The 27,795-nt window shown below is 43.4% G+C and overlaps 2 protein-coding genes across 2 annotated transcripts in view; one reads left to right on the forward strand and one right to left on the reverse strand.

The window, feature by feature from the left end:
- The first annotated feature begins 388 nt into the window (after window positions 1-388).
- Window positions 389-27,795, forward strand: part of TMC3 (transmembrane channel like 3) — an 81,788-nt gene continuing 54,381 nt past the window's right edge. The window contains exons 1-6 of the mRNA XM_083180214.1: window positions 389-605; window positions 1,870-2,016; window positions 2,410-2,485; window positions 17,163-17,244; window positions 17,567-17,673; window positions 24,826-24,924. Of these exons, the coding sequence (XP_083036340.1) occupies window positions 502-605; window positions 1,870-2,016; window positions 2,410-2,485; window positions 17,163-17,244; window positions 17,567-17,673; window positions 24,826-24,924 (615 nt within the window). The 5' untranslated portion in view covers window positions 389-501. The remainder of the gene's footprint in view (window positions 606-1,869; window positions 2,017-2,409; window positions 2,486-17,162; window positions 17,245-17,566; window positions 17,674-24,825; window positions 24,925-27,795) is intronic.
- LOC146075118 (uncharacterized) lies at window positions 11,569-16,165 on the reverse strand. Its single transcript, XM_083184026.1, has 3 exons — window positions 13,239-16,165; window positions 12,670-12,738; window positions 11,569-12,373 (listed from the first exon to the last, which is right to left on the reverse strand). Exons 1-3 carry the CDS (start codon window positions 14,074-14,076, stop codon window positions 11,685-11,687), a joined length of 1,596 nt encoding a protein of 531 aa, XP_083040152.1. The 5' UTR covers window positions 14,077-16,165; the 3' UTR covers window positions 11,569-11,684.

Here is a 27,795-nt window from a genome sequence, read left to right on the forward strand (position 1 = left end):
GGGTACCCACAACGCTGGCACTGTCACCAATTCTTGTATCCTTTGCAGGCTTATTTCTGACAAATTCCAAATATTGTACAGTGAGCACTTCTGTGTGAGTTTTGGCACTGGCTGCCGAAATTACTCACTGTGAGATCTTAATGTTTCATTGGATTGAGCCTATAGACTTCTAAGTTTTTCTTAATAGACTATTTCAGTTTATTATTTTACTATAAATTAAATTTCAAGTTCCATGTTTTAGAGCACTCACAATTCTCTTAGACATACAGTTCAGTCATTATGATAATTTTTATGTCTATGACCATAATAAAATATGAGAAATCAAGCATTGTATAGAAACATCATGCAGCTGTATTGCATACATCTACGAAGCCTGACACTATACACTTCTAGCTTGCAGCTATGTCACAGAGAGGGGCGTTACAGGCAATAAAACAGGAGGAGAATAATCTACTAAGCACAGAGATCAGCTCCTCCTGACAGGGGAAGGATTGTACTACAATGACAACGGTGAGCGTGGCTACTGCACTGAAGCCAACAAAGTCAATAAAGAGATACAAAAGTGTCAGGAGGAATACCGGAATCTACAGCGTCCCACCACAAAGGTAAGCCATCTATTTATTTATTTACAGTAAACTTGGATTGCATTATAGAAGTAACTTATATAATGTAAAATACAATTTGTTTCATGCATTTGGAAACAATGTAATTGATACAGTTGTCATTTCTTTCAAGATTCATATCAATAAAGTTTGGAGTTTGTTCACTGAAGGATTCAGCACCTTGGAGAGCAATGTACCTATAGGATTCACTCTATAGTGTAACTATTGTTGTCTAAACCAGCGGTTCTCAACATCGGTCCTCAAGGACCCCACACGGTGCATGTTTTCCAGGTTTCCTCACAGAATCACAGGTGAAATAATTAGCTCCACCTGAGGATCTTTCAAAATGTGTCAGCGAATAATAAGGGCACTTGTGACCTGGAAAACATGAACTGTTGGGGGTCCTTGAGGACCAAGGATGAGAACCACTGGTCTAAACTGTTATCTGCAGCGTATAGCTTTCTGTTTTCACAGTATTTGGTTAACTATTGAAGAAATTAGCTTTTTGTGCTGGGAACATTGTATTCATCTGTTTGACTTGTGTGTGGTTCATTTTGTTTCACACAATTTTTTTAATAAATTAATAAATAGTAAGAAATAGATTCTGATTGGTTACCCATAGCAACATCCCATGTGACATAGATCTAAGTAAATTTCCCCCTATGTCAGTTATTATATAGAGATACTCTTTTCCTATGTCATAAATTATGGAAACCCAAAACAATTAAGAAAACCAAACTGATATTAAGGTAAATCCTATAGTAAAGATACAAAGAAAAAACATATAACGCTCTGGAAACAATATATATCTGAAATAATGCAAATATTTAATAGACTAAGAAAATTATTTAAATACACATATAGTATATAACACTGGCCAGTGATAAAAAACTATTTCATAAAAACACAATTAGTTGCAGACAAAATCCAGTGTGGTTAATTCAACACCAATTGGGTATGGATGTTCTATTTATCCCATATATAGTGGCTCCCTTATATATTCGATTTTGCCTGGCCAGACACAATAAAAATTGTGAAGAAAAAATATATATATAAAAATAAGTAAAAAATATATTTAATACCCCTCTCTTAGATTGGAAATGAAGAGAGGGGGAGAGAGAAAAAAATAAAATATAAAAGTCCAAATTCTATAGTAACCTAGGAATATATCTAATGTACTACAGCTTATACATTGTAAGATTTGTATATAAGAATAACAATAACAATGAAATATACTTATGCAGATTTGTTTTGTTTGTTGTCACAGTAATTCAGATGAAGATGAAAATGCTGAAGGGAAAGAGGACAATAATGACCCAGAAACTATATTTCAGAATATACAACTCCAGAAGGAAATTATTGCAAATATTCGGTGTAGACCATGGCCTATGAGACAGAAACTGCGTTCTCTCAAGTATGTCCAAGTTACTTAAAAAAAATAGGTGATGTTATAATGGACCCTATTATGTATTATAGACTGGGTAAAAGTCATGAATGTAATCTCTTGATAGTACATCATTATTTCTCATCTCAGAAACAATATTTTCTTCTTTACCACTTCAAGCAAAACATTATTATTTATGTATTATTTATTTATTAACAGTTTCTTATATAGCGCATACATATTACGCAGCGCTTTACAGAGAATATTTGAGCATTCACATCAGTCCCTGCCCCAGTGGAGCTTTGGAGCACATACCTGTACATCAGGTTAGATAGATAATAATGCTCTATAGTCTTGAGTTCGAACAGTTAATTCATGGGAAAGATCGTTGATCATTGATTGCACTGTGACTCTATTCAACAGACAAGCTAAAGAGGTTGTGTTGAAGTATGAAGGACGGCTAACCAGAACTCGTGGTTATCAAGCAGCTGGAGCAGAGGTGAGAGAACTAATACATCATTTATAATACAAATAATAATAATAATAATGCAAATTATTTCTGCAATGTTTGCCAGTAATGCTGCTTTCCCACTGCAGACCAGTTTAAAGTACTGGTAATCTTAAATGGTATTTAAAATGGTATTAGCATTCCCACTGCAGCAGATTACCATTTTAAATACCATTTAAGTACCATTCCCATTGCAGTGAACCGTGTAAAATGTAGAGTGCCTAACCCCCCCCCCCCAGTGTAAAGAGTGCCTAATCCCTCCCCCCCCAAGTGTAAAGAGTGCCTAACCCCCGTACCTGCCCTGTGCCCCCACCTCCCCTCCCCTTGTACTTACCTGCACGGGGATGCAGGGCAGTGGGGAGGCAGCGGGGGTCCATGCAGGGTCCATGCAGGGTACAGGCAGTCCCAGTGCCTGATGAGAACTAGTAGTTCTCACTTTGCTTATATGTAATGAGTGCACGTGCATACTAATGAGCAGCTCATTACATATGCGCATATGTAATGAGCGGCTCTTTATTATGCGCGTGCACTCATTACAGATGCACAAAGTGAGAACTACTAGGTCTCATCAGGCACTGGGACTGCCTGGAGGCTAAATAACGTTTAAGAGGCATTCCCACTGCCTCTTAAACGTTATTTTAACGTGTAGGACTCTGCTTTAAAAACGGGATGAAATACCATTTAGCTTTAAACGGTATTTCAACTCTGGCACTTTCCCACTGCAGCCTTAAAACGGTAAATTGCGCTGAAAATCGGCAATTTACCGTTTTTTAGGTGCAGTGGGAAAGGGGCATCAGTCTATTCTAAGCTTGTTACACAAACTCCCTTTATTTGTAGTTTTATATAAAGGTTATTAGGAGTATTTATCAAATCTTGGAGAGAGATAAAATGGTAAGAGATAATGTATCAGCCAATCAGATTTTGCCTTATATTTTACAGGCTGTGTTTGAAAAATGTTAGGAGATGATTAATTGGTGCTTTATCTCTACAATTTATCTCTCCGAGCTTTGATAAATAACCGTCATAGGGGTTTATTCTAGTTCATTCTTTCTGACAAAATCCTTCTTAGATGGACAAAACCATGTGCACTGCAGGGGGCAGATGTAACATGTGCAGAGAGAATTAGATTTGGGTGAGTTATTTTGTTTCTGTGCAGGGTAAATACTGACTGCATGATTTTACACTTCAATATAGATCTCACTTTGAAGAAAAACCCCACCCAAATCTAATTCTCTCTGCACAAGTTACATCTGCCCCACCCACAGTGCACATGGTTTTGCCCATCTACGAAGGATTTTGTCAGAAAGAATGGACTAGAATAACCCCCATAGTCTTGTTTCCTTAAAATGGAGTGTCACTGACAGTTAAACCACACCATCATCATCATCATCACCAACATTTATTTCTATAGGCATCACAAGTTCCACAGCCCAAACTGGCAAGAAAATACTTAAGCAGAATAATACAAAGAAAACAAAAGAGACATTAATGTACACGTCCCCTGAGAACAGTTGTGTGTCGGGGCAGGAGATGAGTCGCATGTCACAGAAGTTATAATGATACAATTCAAATCATGTAAATACATGTGATACTGAAATAGTTAGTGACAGCTCAAAGATGGCAGACATGGAGAAGAGATATAAGACACAGGATTCAGAGGGCCCTGCTTGTGAGATTTTACAGTCTACAGGTAGTGGGCAGAGGGAGACAAATTCAGAAGGTGGGGCATGGGCAGATGGGCTAAGCGGTTTAAGAGGTATCAGGTGGCAGGGTGGTAAAGATATGTATTTTGAGAGGCTGCTTAAAGGAGTAAAGTTCAGTATAGAGCATGGTCAGGTTGGTAAGGGAGTTGGGAGCAGCACAGAAGATGTTTTGGATGCTGGAGTATGGTTTTCAAAGAGAAGCAGAAAAAGGATTAGAATGGATTTATACTGAGATAGGGTCAAATTTGTATCAGGGAACAGCTTTTCTAAGCTTTGAGGGTGTGGAACTTGATTTCAATCCTGGAGGCCAGTGAAGGGATTTACCAAGTGGTGTAGGGGATGTGGTTAAACAATAAAGATCATTCTTTCTGAAGTATGTTAGATTCTAACAGGAACAACCGGCAGTGGGATGGCCAGCTAGTAGGAGGTTGCCATAATCCAGAGAAAAGATGATGAGGGATTTTATAAGGATTTTGGCATTGTCCTGTTATAGAAATGGGTGTATTTTGGTAATGTTGCCAAGGAGACCAGGGCAAGAGATGGTGAGGAACTGTATGTGGTTGTGAAGAGGAGTGTGGAGTTAAGGGTGACACCAAAACAGGGGGCTTAGAAAATAAAAGAGGGAACTTGTAGTCAACTTTGAGGGAAACTAGGAGCGGGTTTTTGACTCTCAGGGATGAGAGGGGGGGCTGATGAATTTAATTTAAACATATTAAGTTTGAGGTACTATAGTACTGGGACAGAATAGCCATTTGGTATAATGGCAGAGAGGTACTTTAGTTACAAATGTGGGACAGAATAGCCGGTGAGATGTCAGCAGAGGAGAGATACTGTAGTTTTGTGTATAATCAGCATAGAGGTAGCGTTGAAGATTAAAGGAGTGTAACAATAAAAGAGGTGTCAAATTATAAGAGCAGGGGTCTCAGTATACAGAGCCATGTGGACTCCCAAAAAAAGAGAGTATAGGGAATGTGGTAGAAGTAGAGACACTGAGGGAGTGTTTAGGAATGCAATAAGAGTACCAGAATAGCATAGGAATGCAATAAGAGTACCAGAATAGCATAATGTCATGAAGGCCTAAGAGGTGAATGGTTCCAAGGATGTTTAGGATGAGAGTAGAAAAGAGTATATTAGATTTAGCTGTATGCAGCATGTTGTTCAATTTAGGTTTCTGGAGAGTGGGTAGGACAGAAGACATTGTACAGTATTAAGACAGTGAGCAGAGAGAAAGATATTTAGGCAAAGTTGTTCAAGTAGTAAAGAGGAGGAGATATATAAAGCCATAGCTGCATAGAAAGGAAGCATCAATAAAGGGTTTCTTGAAGATTGTGGTGATAAGAGCATGTTTGAGGTGGGTTATGAAGGTGCCAGGGGAGAGATAGAGATTTAAGAGTTTCAAGCAGGTCTTGGGAGACTGGGCTATGGAGGTGTTGTTAGTGTACACGTTCAACCTATCCCTTTTCAGGGACGGATTAAGGACCTTCTGTATACTGAGATTGAGAGGTGACCAGTGCTGTTTGGGTGTGGTCAGGGCCACGTCGACATGCATACCCTCCTAAACTATCAGCCCCTATCAAACTATCATTTTGTGAGAAAACTACAAATATAATTGAATTATTATGGCTGACCGAGTGGCCAGCTAGGAAGCTGGTCGTCATCTTTGATGCCATGCTGGTGGGCTCATTTTATATGTGGAGGCCTGAAGCAGTGGTCCCAACTGCCCCATTGTTCACCTTTTTGGTATAATATACAGAACCCAAGGAAAGAAACTGTGTATTGAACATATTAACTGCAATAATGTCTTGTATATGAAGGACACTGAAGAGCGGAGCAGCTCCGTAATCAAAATGTTTAAGTTGTAATGTCTGTTAGTGTAATTTACTGTACCTGTATAATACATTACATGCCTAATGTCCATCTGTCCTGCACGATTCCGCTAATGGTGACCGCACTTCCCAAACAAGCACCTTAAAACTATTTTTCAGACTTCAACATACAATTATCATATACTGTATTAAAATGTTAAATATCTCCGAGCTTTAGATTGCTTATCTATTTCAAGGCTGATCTGTTAAAACAACAACTATAAAATCCAAACTGAAACTGCTCTTGACCGCAGGCTGGGCGCAGCCCCGCAAAGTGATTGCTAAATAATTACAATCGCATGGCAGAAATGTAATTACAATGCTGCCATATTTTGGCTCATTACAGCTGCGTGTGATCTCACTAGCCACCACAAATATGGTCTGGATAAACCTGTGTTGTCCAGACCTTGCCCACTCAAAGCCACATTGTATCCCTGACAACACCTTCCACTGTCATTCACACTGTGGTCCCATATTTCCTGGATGCGACTGCCATTTGATAAGACTCGCAATGGCGCTGCAGCGGCATGCATGTGCACTTGATCGAAAATTGTCGATTAGCGATTTTAGCACAATCGCGGACCTTACTAAATTAGTCCCTATATCATTATCTTAACGCAACTCCGCAGATCAGTCTGATTTGCTGTAACTTAGCAAGAAAAAATGACTTGTAAATGTAGCCTAATGCACTTAGCCAATTATCTCCAATTCACTAAACTACAGAACTATATAAATTGATGGAAAATATTCATTCCATATAATACATCTAAACCAATGGGACTATTTACTGCATTGATTTGATTGCCTGTGTCTAATTCAGAATTAATTGTGCAAATCATTTATGTCTTTTGTGAACAGGGTTATTTGGAATTATCTACCCTTGAAATTCTAAAGCTTGAATTTTACATTATACATCTTATAAAGCACTTTATCTGGGTGTAGCATGGCCTTCACCTCAACAGTGATACCAGATTATAAAACAAAATGCTTTATCAGTGCTGGTCCAGGCTCTTTCCAGTGACATCAATGTGTAATTTATATGGCATTCATTTAGCCTACTGACTAGTATTCAGTACAAATAAACAGCAGCTCTCAAACGGAAAATCCCAGTCCAGATGATCCCAGAGCCGGTAACAGCCTCTGTTAATTCTTTGGTTAATTAAATTACTTCAGTCACGCAATAAAATCTGAAATAGCTCTGTAAAAATTAATTAACTCTCCCATGTTGATTTATAGAGCAGTTATTTACCAAATGCTAGGTTAGCATTATCCATGGAAAATGCAGCAAATTGTTTGAATGATACAGTAAATATTTTTGAAAAAAGGTTTTGGTATATACCCTATATTCCAGACACAGTATTACACCACTTTAGTACATATGACCAAGACATTGACAGACATATAACCAATTAAATGCAATATTATCACCATCATCCTACATCTTAATCTGTAAGTATGTGGGGCAGGCTAGTGTGTGGCTGGGGAATGAGGGGGTTGGGTTTAAGCACTTACAAAGGGGGGGGGGGGTTGGGTTAGGCTGCAAGGCAGGGGGGTTAGGTTAAGGTTGCAGCAAGGCAGGTTACAGAGATGGTTTGGGTACATACGGAGACCCTGTCGGGACTCTCCATAACAGGATGCCAGTGGTCGTTCTTTAAACCACCGGTATCATGACCGCCACAATAGCTTATGTATCCTTTTAAAAGGTTGCTATTTGTGAAATCTAACATCTTTCTCTGATTACATTGACGTCCATATGATTCCAGAAAACCTGCTTTCAAAGGTTGACTATTACTGTATTAAAACTATTTTGAAGAGTAAACAACATCAATTATTAGAAAATGGCATATTATACTTCCAAGATAAAATGCATAGTCATTATTATTGGACAAGACTGTCCAATCAGAGGAAATGTCGTGGATTTTTATGTCGCGCAAGAGAATGAAAGATTCTGCCTTACACATGAGAAAAAGCTGAGCCAGGTGTGATCCACAGAGCAGCGAGGCAAAGATTTCATCCTCAATAATTAGGTAGGTGCCATTGTACTCACGTGGATAGGATGATGTAGTAGCTGCCATGCCCTATAGGGTCCTTCCTGTTTTCAATGGCAAAGCCATCAACTATCGGCAGAGCTGGATTAAGGCTTTGGGGGGCTGGTGGCATTAAGACTTGGAGGCCCAGAAGAGAACCATTTGGGAAGCATGGATCAGGTACTTGTGAACAAGCCTTCAGTGCGCACATGAAAGGGGATGTCATCATACCCCTATTTAATGTCATGCAGGGAGGGGTACTTCCTTTCCGCATGGATGCAGCTGATGTATGTGAATACGCTAATGAAACAGGAGTCATTTTGTGTAAAAAGTCACCTCTTACCGGCTTCTTACATCTCTGCTTCTTCTGAAAGTGCAGCATTGTATCATCTGCATGAATATCGGCCATCAGAATAACTCCCAGGCTACTCAGGGTGGCTGTGTAATCATGCAGCAGAGGCAAAGAGATCTGCGCCTACAAAATGGTAATAACATGTCCCTACATTGTAAAATGCTGGCCCTGCCAACCCCAAGCGTATGTCAATTAGGCTGCGGCGTAAGGCCCCATCCACTAGTGTGATATGGCCACTTTTTAAGCGATTCTGATGCATTGCTACAACTGATCACATAATAAGTGGCACATCGCATATCATTTACCTGCGTTCCCGTGTGCCTCGCATCGCAGTCGTAGAACTCACTGGCTGCCACAAATATTTGTTGCAGCCCGTTAGCCCTGCTAGGATCACATAAGATACATTGTATGCAAAAGGACCACATACAATGTATCATATGCTATCCTGTCCCCTGGGCGGGACCAGGGGACAGCATTGCCTACATTGTAAGCAAAACACATCCAACTTATTGCTGAGAGACATCTCACTAGGATGTGGGCCTTTAAGGGGCACTGAAACCTTTGTCGCATCCACTGATCTGCACATGCATACTACAGGTCCTGCGTATGTGCAGGTCAGCAACCATCAGACCAGATTTGATTAGATTTTAAGAACATTTGAACACATAGGGTGACATTCTATGGGAGGAGATTTGCGTTTTTTGGCGTTAATTAGGAAACAAAATGGCGATATCGCATTTCTCCGTCAAATCGCCTATTTAATAGGATGCGCTAAGGGACTGAAATCGCATATTATGTGCGTTAAGGCATGCGGACCAAAAGTGCGAGATAAATTCGCATTTATATCGCATCCAGATGTTTTCGTACAGAAAAGTATACAAATCGCTTATTTAATGCAATGCGTTTTCGCAAATCGCACTTTTTAGGTTTCTAATAATCGCACTTATTTCAGACCAGGTTCTGTTTGGCGATTTGGCCCAGAACTCATTTTGGTCAAGTGCACACATGGTTAATTTCACCACAGGTGCCCTCATTTTCACTCAGAAACACCCCTACATAAACCCCAACATCATTAAGGACACCTGTGAGGGTTTGAGACATGGAGATTTTGCAGAGTGGTTTGGAGTTGCTTATCTGTGATGTGGCCCATTTGGAGGAGCTGCGCAGGAGGGAGGAAGCTGCGCGCCAGATCCAGGTAGCCCACCCACTACTGCGTACCCCACGTATGTATCGTGCTCGGCTGTACCTGGACTCCCTCTCGGATCAACAGGTTGTGGGGATGTTTAGGCTGAACCGCATTAACCTGTTGGACTTATATGAGCAGGTGAGAGATGATTTGGACCCTTTTGGGGGAGGCAACTATGCAGTGTCTGGGCTGCACAAATTAATATGTGCCCTCTACTATTTGGCCACAGGCTCCACTCAGTCTGTGACCTCATGGGCCTTGGGGGTATCACAGGCCACTTTCTCTAAGCATTTTACTCAAGTGTTACTTGCTTTAAAGAAGTTGTGGCGGACATATATCAGATTCCCCAGTTCTGAGCTGGAGTGGCAGGACCACAAGTTGGCTTTCTATAGACTCTCAGCATTCCCTCACGTGCTGGGAGCTATAGACTGCACACACATTGGGATTAGGGCACCGCACGTGCGGGGCCACGTCTACGTCAATAGGCGTGGGCGGCACTCCCTGAACGTGCAGGTTGTATCCAGTGCTCACTTGAAAATCCTGAGTGTTGTTGCAGGCTTTCCTGGGAACTGCCATGACGCCTATATTCTGAGACACTCAGCCCTCTGGAACCGATTTACCGACCACCAAATGCCAGAGGGCTGGCTACTAGGTAAGTACCTTTTTCATATTACCCTGTCTGTCCTTATTTGTATCTGCTCTAATGTGTGTGTTTGCTGTTTCACAAGCATATTGCTCTTCTAACAGTGTGTCCTGTTTAAAGGAAACACATACCTTACCATATAAGGCAATCACTTCCTATCTGTGTTTTAGGTGACTCAGGATATGGGTGTGTTTCCTGGCTCATGACACCTTTGCGCTCCCCAGAGGGCCCTGCACAGCACCGGTATAATGAAGCCCACATTGCAACCCGCAATGTGGTGGAGCGCACATTTGGCGTTTTGAAGAGTCGATTCCGGTGTTTGGACAGGACATCGGGTACGCTGCTTTACCACCCTGCCAAAGTAGTGATGATCATCCAGGCTTGCTGCATGCTGCACAACAAAGCCCTGTCCCAACCTGCCTATGTGGAGGAGGAACATGCAGCAGTCGTGCAGGAAGCCCAACCTACCACACCTCGGGTAGTTAGGGGTACGCAGAGGGGGAATCTGGTGCGCACACACATCATCAGCCGTTACTTTTCTGGTAAGCACATGTGCCCTGTACTCCAAAATGTACCTGTGCTGTAAGTGTAGTTCTAAACAAATTTGTGACCAATACCATCTGCTTCCACTCACATTTAGCCTAATACACAGAGCCCAACGGATGCAGCTGGTGGTGCTGACCTATCCCTTGCTGGTATCAAGCTTGTAAGTACATTTGATACATGTATGAATGAAGTTTGCAGTAAAACATGGCTCACGGGTGTTGTGGAACTACACGTGCCAGCATGCCCTGACACACTATAACCATTACAGTCCAAACCATGAGTGTCAGAGCCTGCTGGAATATGTAGATCCACAACCTTTGACGGGCCAGGAGTTACCCCACACTACTTTCGTGCAATCCCATTGTCATATACCATTACAATATGTTATAATTCACACAATGGGCCTTATTCTGATCTGAGCTCAGTACAAATTTGTTCTTAAAATGGGCAAAACCATGTGCACTACAGGTGGGGCAAATGTAACATGTATAGAGAGAGTTAAGTTTGTGTGAGTTATTTTGTTTCTGTGCAGGGTAAATACTGGCTGCATTATTTTTGCACTGCAATTTAGATTTCAGTTTCAGCACACCCCACCCAAATTTAATTCTCTTTGCACAGGTTACATCTGCTCCACCTGCAATGCACATGGTTTTGCCCATTTTAAGAACAAATTTGTACTGAGCTCAGATCAGAATAAGGCCCAATAATTGGTTTAAAAATAATACACAAACACAATGGTATGCGGTTAGACATTTTTACTTCAGGCTACTTTGTCTGACGCAATCTGCATTTTTGCAGGTGAAACATAAAAACTGTGGGGGCATGTTACAAGATGTATTGGATATTACAAAAATATCAAACACATAAGCTACCGTCTCCCAGCATCAGGCAACCATACACCACTTCTAGAACCTGCACCAAGCCCACCACGGGTCCTAATACTCCGACGGGGTGGGGAAGTGGGGGAGCCACTTATTGGGGTGCTGGATACACTGCTCAGGGTTGATGCTGCGCTGCCTCCGACATTGGCTTCCAGCTGCTGTAGTTGGGCCTGCATACCTATTAAGGCATTGGTCTGCGCTGTGCATGATTGGCTTAGTGCAGCTCTACTTTGCGCAAGGCTGCCAATATGGTTATTCTGTTCCCTTACAGCAGAAGTTAAATCTGCAAAACGGGTGTCAATGCTGTTAGCAATGCGGACATGAGTGCCTACACCTACCCGTACACTACGTGCAATTTTGCGTAATTGAAGAAACGTGTCCCGCATGTACCCCTGGATGTTACCTATTTGCAGGCTTTGGGAGGCCATGAATTCTATCTGTTTGTCCTTGAAATTGACCAAGGAGTTAGCTGCTTGGGAAGCAGAAGCTGCTGTATGGGGTGTGTTTGTGGGTGGGGGTGGGTTGGGAGACACCCCACTTGGGGGAAGATCACTCTGTGATGAGGTCTGTATTTCTTCCTCTGCCGCAAAGGTCTCGACCGGTTCAAGAATGATGTCCATTTCGTCTAACACCATTATTGAAGATTCGGTTTGGTCTGTCCCTAGTTGTATAGTACCTGTGGATACAGATGAAGAGGTAAGTACTGATGCATATATAGGCCAGACTGTCGTCTATACTGTTTTAGAAAGGGCTTGAGATGCTGGACGCACATACCTAGGGGTGTTATGTACTTACACATGTACCCCGATACAGCATGTAACATTGACATTAATAATAAGTCACATGTCTAGCTCAGATGACATTCATTTCCGTTGCAATGTAGCAGCAGGAGATGAATGTAGTGTGAGATATTGTTGATGTGACATGGGCGTGTGTACTGTATGTGTAATGGCGTGTTTTTTGTTCATTTACCTGCTTCCACAGATTCTGCAGCAACGGGCCTTCTTTTCTTGGATGCCGCAGCACTTCGGGATGGACAATCTGTGCAAGGAAAGATGGGCAGCCATTATGGACCTTACAATGGATAAGCATTTTCAAAAACCATGCATTCAAATGACAATAATGGACAATACTTCCTTTGGATAAGGACTATATTATTTAATCACCACAATTTTTATTTTATTTTTCACAATATTATTTTGTTAATTTATTATTAAATTAGTGGACACATGACAACTATTGGATAATCTGTGGTATGTAGTCATGGCAGGTAAACCACCAGTACACCTCTGTGTTTTTGGCCACATACATGTTAGGCTGCTAGAAAGAATGTTACAGTGTCGATCAATATGAGCAGTTGTGGAACTACAAGGGCCAGCATTATGAGCAATTTGAAAGTAGGAGCAGGCAATTTCTTGTGCATGACCTTGCTGGGCTATGTAGTTCCACAGCAGCACTTTACTTAGCATAACAATTCAAGTGAAGAATACAGTTAGAAAGCATTGGCATGTTTATTTAAGATTGCATGTGGTCACACTTACCAGCTCTGGATGGCGTTTGCGGCCTATCGGTATCCGCCACGTGCATGCCAGGCAGGACCTCAGGGGGTATGATGCGCTTCAACTTCACCTCATACGATGTGTAGCACACAGTGGTGTGGCTTCCTCCTCCAGTCTTGGTGGCCTCCTCCAACTCCATGGCCATTTTACTTTTCAACTGCCTTTTGATGTCATTGAACCTCTTCTTGACATTTCTGACCAGGCGCTTGTGCTGACTGACAGCGTTCAACGCCTGGGTGATGTCCTTCCACATAGCCCTTTTGCGCTGTGCAGTGGTCTTGTAGTGAGATTTGCCAAGTAAACGGTCAAACACAGGCATGATAGCCCGGACAAGTGCAGCATTTTCCTCATAGGAGAATCTGACCTTTCGGCCACTTTTTGTGCGGCCAGCTTCCACCTCCTCCTCATTTTCTACTCCAGCCATGTACCCCTCCTCCTCCATGCCAGTGTCTTCCTCCTCCTCACCTCCATCTTCCTCCACCTCTGACATGTGGCCCTCCTGCAGCTGCTGTGGGGTATGGTCAAGGTCTTGGCTATAGGATGGGGATGCCAGCGGATCCTCCACCTCCTCCTGCTGGGGCTGGACGCCCAGGGCCTGGTCTGGGGCTGGCCTTGCTGTGGCCATGCTGCCTGTCACACTGCTGGCTCTCCCACTTGGCTGGCTGCTGCCACTGCTCCCTCTGCCACTGCTCCCTCTTCCACTGCTCCCTCTGCCACTGCTTCCTCTGCCACTCCTCACTCTGCCACTGCTCCCTCTGCCACTCCTCACTCTGCCACCAACACCTCTTCCTCTACTCACACTGCCACTGCTCCTCTCCATGCTCCTTACTTCCTATCAAAGAGTGAAATGGCGCCAATGCCCCTTTATATAGGGGGTGTGATGCATAATGGAGGGGACAGAGGTGGGCCAATAGGTTGGGGGGTTCTTAGTCATGCGGAGACAGTTTTGTAAATCGCACTCCGGTTGGTCCAAAACTCGCACATGACCGGCGGAAGAATTCGCACTTTTTTGTTACTTAAAATCGCACCACTTCGCCGCAACTCGCACCACTTCGCACTTTTCAGCCTCCAAAGCGCATCACATTAAATATGCGAATTATTACTAAAAAATGCGATTTGAAAAAGGGCGAATAGCAGCGATGTGGTGCGCTAAAATAACATGCGCATTTATCACATCCCATAGAATGTCACCCATACAGTATATGTAATATATTAATCACTGGTTCTAAGCCACACTGTTCGAGTGCATCAATGTTCCTGGAGCTCAATAAAATTGATTGCCTACCTGACTATCATGTAATCTTAAATCACATTCTGGGTTCCCAAGGGTTAGATTTGTTAAGGTTTGCAAACTTATTGATCATCAGCATCTTTGACAGATACTGTAGTTCTAAGACTGCAATAGGAATAAATGATAAAACAAGTTTGTGACAAGGAAGCAGCAGTTATAGCAACTCTGTCTATATATACATTAGCCCTCCTGAGAATAAGACCCTGAATTCAGTAAACATGACAAAAGTCCAGGAAGAGCTACTCATGGCGGAGCGTCTTATTTGCAACAACCACCTTGCACCATGGGGCGCAAAAGGGATAGGTGTACCAGGGGCATCTGCATCTCAAAACAATATTTATTTATTTTATATGTCTTTGAGTTTGTTTTTATTGAAGTTATTTTCAGCACACTGTGTGGATTATAATGTCTGGTACACTGTGGGTGACATTTAATAGAATGCGATTTTTTCGCACTTTTAAAATCGCCCGTTATTGCACTTTTTAAAATCGCATTTTTTGCCGTAAATTTGCAGGTGCGTATTCTGGAGAAAGAAGTGCGATTAAGTGCGATAATGTGCGATTTTCAGGCATGAAAAGGTGCCATTTTTAGGCGTGAAAATGTGCGAATTTGAGTAAATGTGCGATTTTGTGTTCATAAAAAAATAATTGAGCCGGACCTGGTTCCAAATATATGGGGGACAAAAAGCTCAGGGGTCCCCCCGTATTTCTGAAACCAGCCCTGGGCTCTTGGACCGGTCCTGGTTCCAAAAATACGGGGGCCAAAAAATCTGGGGGTCCCCCGTATTTTGAAACCAGCACCGGGCTCCAACTGCCCGCGGTGTCATGCCACAGCCGGGGGACACTTTTTACATAAGGTGTCCCAGACGAAACATGAGCACCGTGGCTGGTCAGCCTTGAACGGGGTACCTGGAGGTGTGGGGACCCCCTCAATAAAGGGGTCCCCCCAGGCTTCACCTGTCCAGGGCTGAAGCCCGAGGCTGTCACCGGCGTCCATGGCCAGTGGACGCCGGCCTGATCAGACCTCCCCCCGCATGCTGGGGCTTGGAGAACCACAAGTCCCAGCATGAGGGGCATTAATGAGCCCACTGGGACTTGTAGTCCACCTGCTAAAAGAATGTTAAAATAAAACACGCACACACAGAAAAGTATAACTTTATTTCACACACATACACACACCTCACTTTTACACCAATATACTTACCAATCCAGGATCCAGCGCTGGTCTATCTATAGCATAGCTGACTCACCCCGCACTGACAGCAGGGTGAGCCGGCTTTCTCCGGCGCAGCTAACAGCCTCTGTAGCGCTGTCACAGCGCTAAGGCGGCTGATAGCGTCATTGGGCGATGCGTCTCCATGGAGACACATAGCTCAGCCAATCAGGATTAATTAAAGCATTAATGCCCCGCATGCTGGGACTTGTGGTTCTCCAAGTCCCAGCATGTGGGGGAGGTCTGCTGGCACTTGTAGTTCTCCTGGATAAAGCAATGTATATGAGTTTTAACCCTATCAGGCTGGCGTCCACTGGCCACGGACGTCGGTGACAGCCCCGGACTTCAGCCCTGGACGGGTGAAGCCTAGGGGGGGGGAACCTCTTTATTGGGGGGGTCCCCACTCCTCCAGGTACCCTGTCCTAGGCTGACCAGCCACGGTGCTCATGTTTCGGCCGGGGGACCTTATGTAAAAAGTGTCCCCCGGCTGTGGCATGACACCGCGGGCTGTTGGAGCCCAGCGCTGGTTTCAAAATACGAGGACCCCCAGATTTTTCGTCCCCCCATTAAAAAAAAAAAACACTAAAACATTTTTGAACACAGATCTCAATGATTGGCATATCAGAACCTGGTCTAAATGTTTGGCGATTTTTTGACACATTTTCCCAAATTCGCATCTCATTAAATATGCAAATTGTATACTTTTCAATGGGAAAACATCTGGATGCAAGTTCCGGCGCGACTAAAAATCGCACTTTCAGAAATTGCGATTTCGCTGCAAAATCAATGGTTTTTGACATTTTTCGCATTTCGATAAATATGCGAATTTGGGAAAAAGTTTTTGGCGAAAATATCGCAAAAAGTCACATTTTCGCATCTCATTAAATTTCACCCTATATATCTACATTCATGTGTTATGGCTATTATATAGATAGTGACAGGTCTTGTGTTTTATAGGCTTACCCCAAAAAATGCAATACATAGGAATGCCCTCAATCTAAATACGGATTCGGCATGAAAAGCCGGCGGTCGGGATCCTGGCGTTCAAAATCCCGATGCCGCAATCCCGAACGCCGAAATCCCGACAAGGGGGGGACATGGATCGCCCCTTGCGGGCCCGGTGACTCGCTACACTCGGCACACTAATTTATTCTCCCTCCGAGGGTGTCGTGGGCACCCACGGGGGAGAAAGTGTCGGGATTTTGGCGTTCGGGATTTTGGCGTTCGGGATTCCGGCGTCGGGATTTTGAACGCCGGGATCCCGACCGCCGGGATTTAAACTGCATCCCTCTAAATACATATTGGTACTATTATTAATATCCTTATTTAACATGGATACCAACATTTTAAAAATGCTGTTTGATTAAAGCCACTGGAATGAATTCTGTTTGTTCTTTCTGCAGCTTTGGAGAAAATTTATTCGACTGGCTTACAACTTTGTTGTCCTTTTTATTCCCTGGGAAATGAGAATAAAGAAGATAGAAAGTAAGTATGTCCAATTGTGATAAAAAGAAAAACTTTTCAAATGTTGATCGATTGTTTGTTAATATTTGGCCCCAATGCCAGCTTCACGAACACAACTTTATGTACAGTACCAGTGAATTATTTCCCAGGAAACTTTATGACCACTGACATAACCAGATAGGGGTGTATAAGGATGGAGATAGTTGCAAGACAACAAAGGACTCGTCAAACCATTTGATCATTTTGCTGCACTGATTTATTAATGCATTTATATGTACTTAAGATACTTAAATAAAAATCCAGCAACCCAAGGTCTCTAAAACATTATCTTTTGTTTTCTTAGGTCACTTTGGGTCTGGCGTTGCCTCATACTTTATATTTTTACGATGGTTATTTGGAATTAATATTGTCCTCACAATTTTGACTGGAGCCTTTGTAGTATTACCAGAGGTAAGAACTGTTACTGTAACTTGCACACAAACATTAAACATTAATCAGCCCAATGTATATCAGTAGATTGCTCATGCAAACTTAAGAAAGGCTAGAATTTTTTTTTATATATAAGATATTACTAGGGATCGATAAATGTCGTATAGACTAAGCTAGGACAGAGTCAGCTGAACGTGGGTTCCCTGGGAATAGGACCGGCATTTGCTGACACATGGGGCCAGATGTACTAAGCCTTGAAAAGTGATAAAAAGGACAGTGGTAAACCACTAACCAATCAGCTCCTGTCATTTTTCAAACCCAGCTTGTAACATAACAGTTAGCAGCTGATTGGCTGGTGGTTTATCGCTCTCCATTTTATCACTTTTCAAGCTTAGTACATCGGGCCCAGAGACTGTTGATGGATACAGAGGTTGAGAAAAAGCAGTTGAACTGTAGCCCTGAGGCTGTTATGAGCAGAGAAACCATTGTGTGGGGGTGTGGTATAACACCCCAACAGTCGGAATCCTGACTGCCCAGACTCAGACAACGGGGGGAGCACAACGAAGCCCCTTGCGGGCACAGTAACTCGCTGCACTTGCCACCTATATTACATAGAAACATAGAATTTGACGGCAGATAAGAACCACTTGGCCTATCTAGTCTGCCCCTTTTTTAAACATGTTACCTCAAACCATATTTGATCCTTATTTTTTTGTAAGGATATCAATATGCCTATCCCAAGCATTTTATTCTCCCTCTATGGGGGTCTTGGACCCCCACGAGCGAGAATACCCGCTGCCTGTGTGTCAGGCTTTTAGCAGTCAGGATTCTGACGTCAGGGTAATGACTGTTGGAATCCCGACTGTCGGTGAGTCCTCCGACACCCTTGTGTGGGACCTGCTGCAGAGTGAAAGGAGTTGTAGCTGAGCCTCGGTAGTCCTGATAAATTAGCTGCGTGATCCAGTGCTACAGTTCCCATAGCTGAAGGCTCACAGATGGCTAAGAGGTGGCCTAAGAGCATACCTCCCAACTTGTGTCCGGATGAAATAGGGACACTCGCGCGCCCGAAAAGGGGGTGGGGCGTATGCAAATGAGGGCGCGGCTTATGCTAATTAACCGCAACCTCATTTTCATACGAGAATAGACGCTGTGCGCATGCGCACAGCGTCTATTCTACTAGATTGGGGGTCTCCCAACTGCCGCCCCCTGCAGCGGGACAATGCCTGCCGCGGGTGGGACGTCGGGACAGGACCCGAAAATCGGGACTGTCCCGACGGAATCGTGACAGTTGGGAGGTATGTAAGAGGTAGGGAGGTGGCAAATACACAGTGAGTGGGCTTCTGGAAGGAGAGAAGCGGCTTCCCCTCTGGAGCATCCCCCGACTACTGCAAGGACCTAGTAACAGTGTCCAGACAGATGTGTAAATGCCCTCCTTTAAGTCCTACATTGCAGCACACACACCTCCATCTGATGGCTAATATACAGTATATGCAATCCTGCTGCCTGGGAAGGTCCTGGGTAGTTCAAGGGGGATTGCCTGTGACTTCTTCCTTCCGGATGTTAAAGTTTCAAAAAGTGATAAAGTGGAGATGATAAACAACCAGCTCCTACCTGTCATATTTCAAACCCCAGCCTGTAACGTGACAGTTAGGAGCTGATTGGCTAGTTGTTTATTACTCTCTATTTTATCACTTTTTGAAGCTTTATACACCTGTCCCTCATTGAGTCATCAGTTGTCTATAACAAAATATAAATGCAAGAGGAACAATGTACCAAACATCTGCAGCCTTAATAAGGATTGAAAAAACATGCAAAACGCTGTCATCTAACTGATTTTCATTCAATAATCCTTTACCATATAGAAACTGTGCACCTGCCCTGAGAAAAGTTTTTAGCACCACTGTATTTATAGTAGAAAGAAGATTAATCTTGTTGTAATTGTTACTAGTGATACTTTTGCAATGGTATGCTTTGATGGCATTAAACTGTAGTTGCTATGCTCTTGACCATTCCTCTACCTAGATCATCAATCATTTGTTTTACCCCTCCTGTTGTGTCTACCTGTTGAATTGCAGTTGACACAAAGGTATGCAACACAGGGTAGACACAACAGGAGGGGTAAAACAAATGATTGATGATGTAGGTAGATTAGAGGAATGGTCCAGAGCATGGCAACTACAGTTTAATGCCAAAAAATGCAAAATCATAGGCTAGTCAGATGCTTGGTTGCATAGGGAGAGGTATCATCAGTAGAAAGAAAGAAGTAATAATGCCACTGTATAGGTCATTGCTACGACCTCATCTAGAGTACTGTGTTCAGTTCTGGAGGCCATATCTCCAGAAGGATATAAATACATTAGAGACTGTACAAAGAAGGGCAACTAAAATGGTGCATGGCCTACATCACAAAACATACCAGGAAAGACTAAAAGATCTTAACATGTATAGTTTAGAGCAGAGAAGGGAAAGGGGGGACATGATAGAAACTTTCAAATATATCAACGGTATTAACAAGGTACAGGTGGGAGACATTCTTCACAGGAAGAGGAGCAACAGAACACGAGGACATGCACTGAAACTAGAGGGAGGAAGATTCAGGGGAAATGTGAGGAAGAATTAATTCACAGAAAGGGTAGTGGATAAGTGGAATAGCCTCCCATCAGAGGTGGTAGACGCAAATACAGCAGTACAATTTAAACATGCTTGGGATAAGCATATTGATATCCTTACAAAAAAATAAGGATCAAATATGCTGTTCTATGTTTCTATGAGTTGTGTTCTATACAAGGACATTTTACCTACAGTGTTTTTAAAGTTGTTTTACTAACTACAGTATACTCCAACCAGCTCAAACTCCACTATTCCTGTGAAATAAACAATAGTATTTATGGTCAGAAATGTATGGCATGTTGATGAATGTTGCGTGACTTAATGTAAGCTTGGGATCTGCCACTGTGAATTGCGGTTTTGGAGAGTAAGGAAGAAGCATTTTCTTGAAAGTCACTACACAAGCATACCTCATATACTTATATCTAGGTATCACATTTAGACCTGTCAATCAGTGTTAGCAGAAGACAAGGGGAGACGTATAATAAGGGCACATAACATACCGCTATAATGCCTACTGCTTTGCCTCTTTACCGAGAAGAATCAGGAAGCGACAAGATATATGAACATCTCATTTGCCAAAGTGAAAACTCCCCTCTCCAGCAATCCCCACCAGAGAGCGACCCTGTCATTTACCAATCATCAGCGCAGTAATACATGGGGGAGAAGCGGTATCGGCGCACATAATGTGTCCTGAAGCCACTTCTCCCATTACTGACTAATAACACATCTACAACACAGCCATTAATAGGCAATAGTCACACTGCTGCTGGGTTTAAAGCACACTTAGGAATATATAGGATGATTCCAGTACATTACTTCCTACAGAAATGGCAACACAGGTTTGCTGTGGCTTAGACACATGAGATAGCTGACGATACACAACCCTCCAGCTGATTTATGACTACTGCTTAATAACCACCATAAAAAACAAAACATACAGTACAGAATATCACACCAACACAGGGGCAAACGCAGGATTTTCAGAAGGGGGTTTCCAGAGGGGCGGAGCAAAGCACGGAGATGGACACATAGGTGACCCAGTATATGCCGGGTCAGTTAAAGTATTATAGATAGACCAAATTTATGTAAATAATAATAAATAAACAAAAAATATATATATAGACTCCTGGGGGGGGTTCTGGGTACTTAGACCCCCCCCCCCCTTGCGTGCGCCACTGCAACAAGACACCCATTGAGCTGTGTCTAATATGGAACAGGGGATACTTCAGCACACACTCGGAGCAGCTCTTTGTCACCCCCACATACAAATTGAATAGTTACAAATGACAAAGGGAGAGCACAGTTCATGTAGTGCTCTCTAGTCTGCTATATAATTCCCAGTTATACTGGTAATACTGGGAATTATATAGCAGACTACAGTGAGCACTGAACTGTGCTGTCTCGCCTTGTAATTTGTGACTGTTGTGTCCTTGTTGTGATGGTCCTTGTCATGTGTGTGACTTGTGGAGGGAATATGTTCCTGCTTTTATGCAGATGTTTTGTGTCAGTGTCACAGATAATGAAGGGTCCTCAACGTCAGTATTTAAGACCAAGTAACGGTGCTGATACAGGCACATGGTGTCACCGAGCGTAGATTACACAGTGGGCCTGATTTAGACCTGTAAGCAAGGCTGCAATTTTTGCAGATGGACAAAACCAGGTGAGGCAAATATAACATGTGCAGAGACAGTAAAGCCCTGTACAGGTGGGCATAGGCGTGCGCACAGGGGGGTGCCGGGGGTGCACAGGCACCTCCTAATGCCTGCATCCCCCTCACGCTTGTATGCAGTGCAATTTTGCCAAAGGCAGCGGCGGATCTGCTCATGCTTCTGATCCGAGCCGCCTGCACTTACCGGAGCGGGTATTAGCTGTGGCCGCGGCGCTGTCCCCATATATGCGCCCGCCCACACACTTACTTCCTGTGCGGCACTGACCGGAGCGGGTATTAGCTGTGACCGCGGCGCTGTCCCCATATACGCGCCCGCCCACACACTGACTTCCTGTGCGGCACATGGTTTGCTGCTATGTAGTGTGGCCACGCTGTCATGAAACAAGTGCCGCCCCGGCACCATCCATGCTGCTGCGACAGGCTTCAATCACCGCAGACAGCAAAGAAGACTCCCGGCAGCAACAGGTACAGGAGCTGGACATTTAGGAAGCTGCCTGTGCTTTGTGGGGGTTAGTTTGTCAAAGCATGGGGGAGGGGGAGGTATCATTAAATATACTTGATAAGGGTAGGGGTGGGAAAAGATAATTACATATAAATATGGTGCGTGGTGTGAGGGAGGGACATATGTAAGTTGTAGCAGAAAAACAGCCCCCATACACTATACAAACAGCCCCCATACACTATACAAACAGCCCCCATACACTATACAAACAGCCCCCATACACTATACAAGCAGCCCCCATACAATATGCAAATAGCATGTGTCTGACGTCCGATCAGTTCCGCATTGGATCAGACACGTAGATCATACGTGCTGCATGTATTATCTCCAGGTTGGACTCCCTCCCAGCAGCAGGGATCGCATTTGTTACATCGCACATGATGTATCAAGGGAATTGGGCAGGTTGCCCACCGCTCTCTGCCCAGCCGCTGTCCCCGCTCTCCCAGTACTTATGTGGCATAATATGTAATAGGCATTATGGCATGTTTTCTAATGTGTAAATGGCATTATAGTGTGTGTGGTATAACGTGTAATGGGCTTTATGGTGTGCGGCATAATGTGCAATGGGCATTACAGCATGTGGCATAATATGTAATGGGCATTGCGATGTTTGGTATAATGTGTAAAAGGCATTACGGAGTGTGGCATAAAGTTTAATGGACATTACTGAACGTGGACTAATGTGTAATAAGCATTACGGAGTGTGGCATAATGTGTAATGGACATTACGGTGTAAATTTTTGATGCACACCCTGTCCCTGTTTCTACAGTGTGTACATGGTGTGTGTGTAGTGGGGGGGGGGGGGGAACTCATTCTGAAGCCCATATACATAAATAAGTCTGTTAGTTTGTATTGATGCCCTGTAGACGGTGATAGACACGTTCAGTAGGCAGTGATAGACACGCCCATTAGGCAGTGATAGACATGCCCCTCCAATGGTGGACCCCCCAATAAAATGGGCTGCGCACGCCTATGCAGATGGGGGGATGGGTAGCCCGTGCTCAGCGACGTGCTTCAGCACGGATTGCTCAGCACACATCGCTGCACACCCGCGATGCCCCCGCTATGTGTGCTGAGCAATCTGTGCGGGCCAGGGTTCTCTTGAGAGAGAACACTGGCGATAACTAGATATTAACTGAATGCAGTCAAAATCTAGTCAGGCGATAGTGATGCGAGGGGCCATACACACGGAACGATCCGGGCTTTATTGCTAAACAAACTAGTCAGATCGCTTAGAAATGGGGCTGTAATCGCTCCATGTGTAGACCCGTTTAGATTTGGGGGAGTTATTTTGTATCTGTGCAGGGTAAATATGGGCTGATTTATTCTTACACTGCAATTTTGATTTCAGTTTGAAAGGCCCATACAGGCTGGGGGCTGAAAGCAGATCACTTTTACCGTTTGAGCTGCTTTCAGCGCAAACGCTGCCCAGTGTGTGTGGCCCGGGGATGAGCAGCGAGTGCCCGCATTATTGCCGGCCGTCAATCATCTGCTGGTATTGCTGGCGTCTTGCTATGGAAAGCCGTCCACATGTGAATATCACTCAATGTGTATGCACTGAGTGGTTTTCAGCATCATCTTTGTGAGTACATGCTGGGTATAAATGCCTTAACTCTCTCTGCACAGGATACATCTGCCGCACCTGCAGTGCAGCATGGTTTTGTCCATCTCCAAAAATTGCAGCCTTGCTAACAGGTATAAATTAGGCCCAGTGTTTGTGCTTAGCTTAGTAACATGACTCTATTGTAAATGTCAAAGTAGCAACTCTCGGTAATGGGCGATGCTGCAGCTAGTCCCACATACAGTAAATATCTTCTACTTCTCTCTGTGGGCAGGATGTACCAAGCATGTGCGGTACATCCCGCTACAATTCTCATTGATACTAATCACATATGTACAAACAAATGTGATTAACATCGCAAAGGGCAGCTCTTGCAGGAAGGGGGTGAGCAGGTCCCCGCAGCCTTCCCCCTCCTGCTGTGCCCGGCAGCCTCCTGCTCAGACCTGCTGGATGAACTGCCGGGCTCCGCCTCCTCCTCCTCCCTGCACCTGGAAGGGCGATATTCCAGTACCAGGGAGATCAATTCTTTAATATCACAGTATTATTATAAAATCCTACTTATATGATTATCATTGGTATTTCTGTATAGTTTGACACATTATTTTTCTGACATACAGTAGTTAGTTCCTTGATAAATTGAGTTCTTGGTGGCTACAGATGGAGATAACAGGATCTGTTCAAGGTCAGAAGAACCTGACCCTGAGCCAGGAATCAGGGTATCCAGCAAATCATTCTCATCCTTATATAGTCAGTGGCATTAACTGCTGAGATACAGTATATTACCTCGTGCCTCAAACGCTAAACTATTGCACTTGTTTGTTTGTCACCAGATTCTAGCCGGAGCACCGTTTGGAAGCACTGTCAATAAGAAAATCCCTGATAAGGAATTTCCATCAGCGCAGGACCTGAACACCATCTGGTCACTGGGGGCAAGCCTCTTATCTTATCATCCATACATGTTACAGCCTTTATCACTGCCTTAAACATATACCGTATATCATACTGTATACACTCAATGGTCACTTTATTCAGAGAAACCTGCTTTTAATCAGTCAAACCTATACAATCCATGAGTGTCCCACTATAGATGTGGTATGGTGAGCCTAAATATATGCAGATGATTCTCTGTAAAACAAATGTGAATACAGCATTGTATTGGGTGTCTGGTATGCCGACACGAGTGCATCAGGAACACTAACACTGCTAGGGGTTGTTTGCCCACTATGGCAATGTCATATTTATTGGGGCACTGGTGTATGGTGAAACTGCACAAGGTTCATCCTGCTGGATGCACAGTAAATAACGGACCCCATATACCTACTTATTCATCTGGACATTGTGCTACCTTCCATCCACTATCCTTAGGACCCCCACAGCAACTGTTGGAACATGTCCATGGTACACTACAGTAATTCGGTGTCCATGTCGACCTATGTCTACAAGAACGTTTGTGGGGGGGAGGTGGGCTCCCCGGGTGCCAGGCAGCACAGGCTGCCCCCCGGGGGTGCCAGCAGGGGACCGTATATTCACTACACCCGATCGTAACGATCGGGTGCAGTGAATATATGAATATGTAATGAGCGGCTCGGCTCTGGCGCCCCCTGCTGGCTGCTGTGTAAAAAAAAAAATATATATATTTTTTAAAATTAAATATATATTCATGTGCTTACAGCACATGAATAAAAGTAGCATGCCCCTCCTCAGAATAAAATTCCTGATTTTTTTACACCAAATGTAAAAAACAAAACACTTTATTTTAAAAGTTCACATTCCACTTCTCCATAAAAAGATAGCGATTGCTACTCGGTGAATCATGGCGAAAAAAACCTTCAAATGTATTCGCCATCTGGTCATTGAATAGGGTGATTCACCGTTTTAGTCCAAAATTCGCCAAACAGCACAAATTCGCCATAAAAACATGGCGAATCAGGCTCATTGAATACCGCCCATTGACACCCAAAAAACATGAAAATGTATGTCGACTTTTTTAATGTTGACCTTTTCCATGTCGATATTTTGCTTGTGTCAACCTTTTTATCATGTTGACCTAATGCATGTTGACCTTTTTTCATGTGTCTACATTCTGCCTGTCGACCAATAGAGGTTGACCTATTGACTCGACTAGGACAAAGAACAAAGGTACAGAATCCCACTGGCGCACAAAGAGCAGCAGTAGAAACAGGAGAAGGAAGGTCACCCAACCCTCAATATAAACAATGAATACAGAAAAAGGTTTCTCCTGTCGCAAACCGCGCTCACAACCTATAAATTAAGTGTGAAGCAGTACAATCTTTAATTCAATCCAATTTTCAGATGCAGGCTTCTTCTATTTCTTTCTTTCACAATTTTTCTTATTTTCTCCAAGAGGGAGTATATATAAAAAGAGAAAAATAGAAGAGGATATATTATATGTTCTCACAGTCTTTTAAAGGGAGATAGCCACCACCGCTACACGGAAATGGATTGTAAATTCAAGAAGGGTGGCGTACCCTACTCACACCAAAAGGGGGTTGTGCTCCACATATAAAGGTATCTTTTATCCGTGATAGGGAAAGCAGACTCCAATTCACAACACGACCTTTGCCCTTCCTGGTATATATAAATACACCCAGTGTGTTTTCAAATAAATAGCGAGGGGGACGTACCCCACTTACACAGCTCAGTGTGTTGTAAATCCTATCTCGGTTTCTTTGTGGGAGTATCTTCCTCCCAATATTGGTGTATTTCTTTCTCAATGAATATATATAAGAGAAGAGAAAGCGTACTTGAACATATAACAATAATTTTATTTATCCAAAACATACAATAGGACAACAATGGACCACAGCTCCTGCACAACAAAGATGAACAAAAGGCACTTAACTTTGTTCAGGGGATCAGGTCCGGACTGATACCCCTGAATTGAGAAGTGAAGCAATGCAGTGGTGTAGGTCTCTTAGATATGTCCCAGACTCTCCATCAAGGATGGAGAGTCTGGGACATATCTAAGAGACCTACACCACTGCATTGCTTCACTTCTCAATTCAGGGGTATCAGTCCGGACCTGATCCCCTGAACAAAGTTAAGTGCCTTTTGTTCATCTTTGTTGTGCAGGAGCTGTGGTCCATTGTTGTCCTATTGTATGTTTTGGATAAATAAAATTATTGTTATATGTTCAAGTACGCTTTCTCTTCTCTTATATATATTCATTGAGAAAGAAATACACCAATATTGGGAGGAAGATACTCCCACAAAGAAACCGAGATAGGATTTACAACACACTGAGCTGTGTAAGTGGGGTACGTCCCCCTCGCTATTTATTTGAAAACACACTGGGTGTATTTATATATACCAGGAAGGGCAAAGGTCGTGTTGTGAATTGGAGTCTGCTTTCCCTATCACGGATAAAAGATACCTTTATATGTGGAGCACAACCCCCTTTTGGTGTGAGTAGGGTACGCCACCCTTCTTGAATTTACAATCCATTTCCGTGTAGCGGTGGTGGCTATCTCCCTTTAAAAGACTGTGAGAACATATAATATATCCTCTTCTATTTTTCTCTTTTTATATATACTCCCTCTTGGAGAAAATAAGAAAAATTGTGAAAGAAAGAAATAGAAGAAGCCTGCATCTGAAAATTGGATTGAATTAAAGATTGTACTATTGACTCGACTGTTAGGGTGCCTAATGAACCCCTGCTGGGATTCTCTGTATCGGGGTGGCAGCATCAGTCTTTCAGCTGCGGCATCTCCACCACCGGGATAACGTGTATCTCTATATACAGATGGAGCCATCCTCATCTAGTCCTTTAATAGGATTAA

Source organism: Crinia signifera, chromosome 4, assembly GCF_055691185.1.
Source record: "Crinia signifera chromosome 4, ASM5569118v1, whole genome shotgun sequence".
Classification (NCBI taxonomy): domain Eukaryota; kingdom Metazoa; phylum Chordata; class Amphibia; order Anura; family Myobatrachidae; genus Crinia; species Crinia signifera.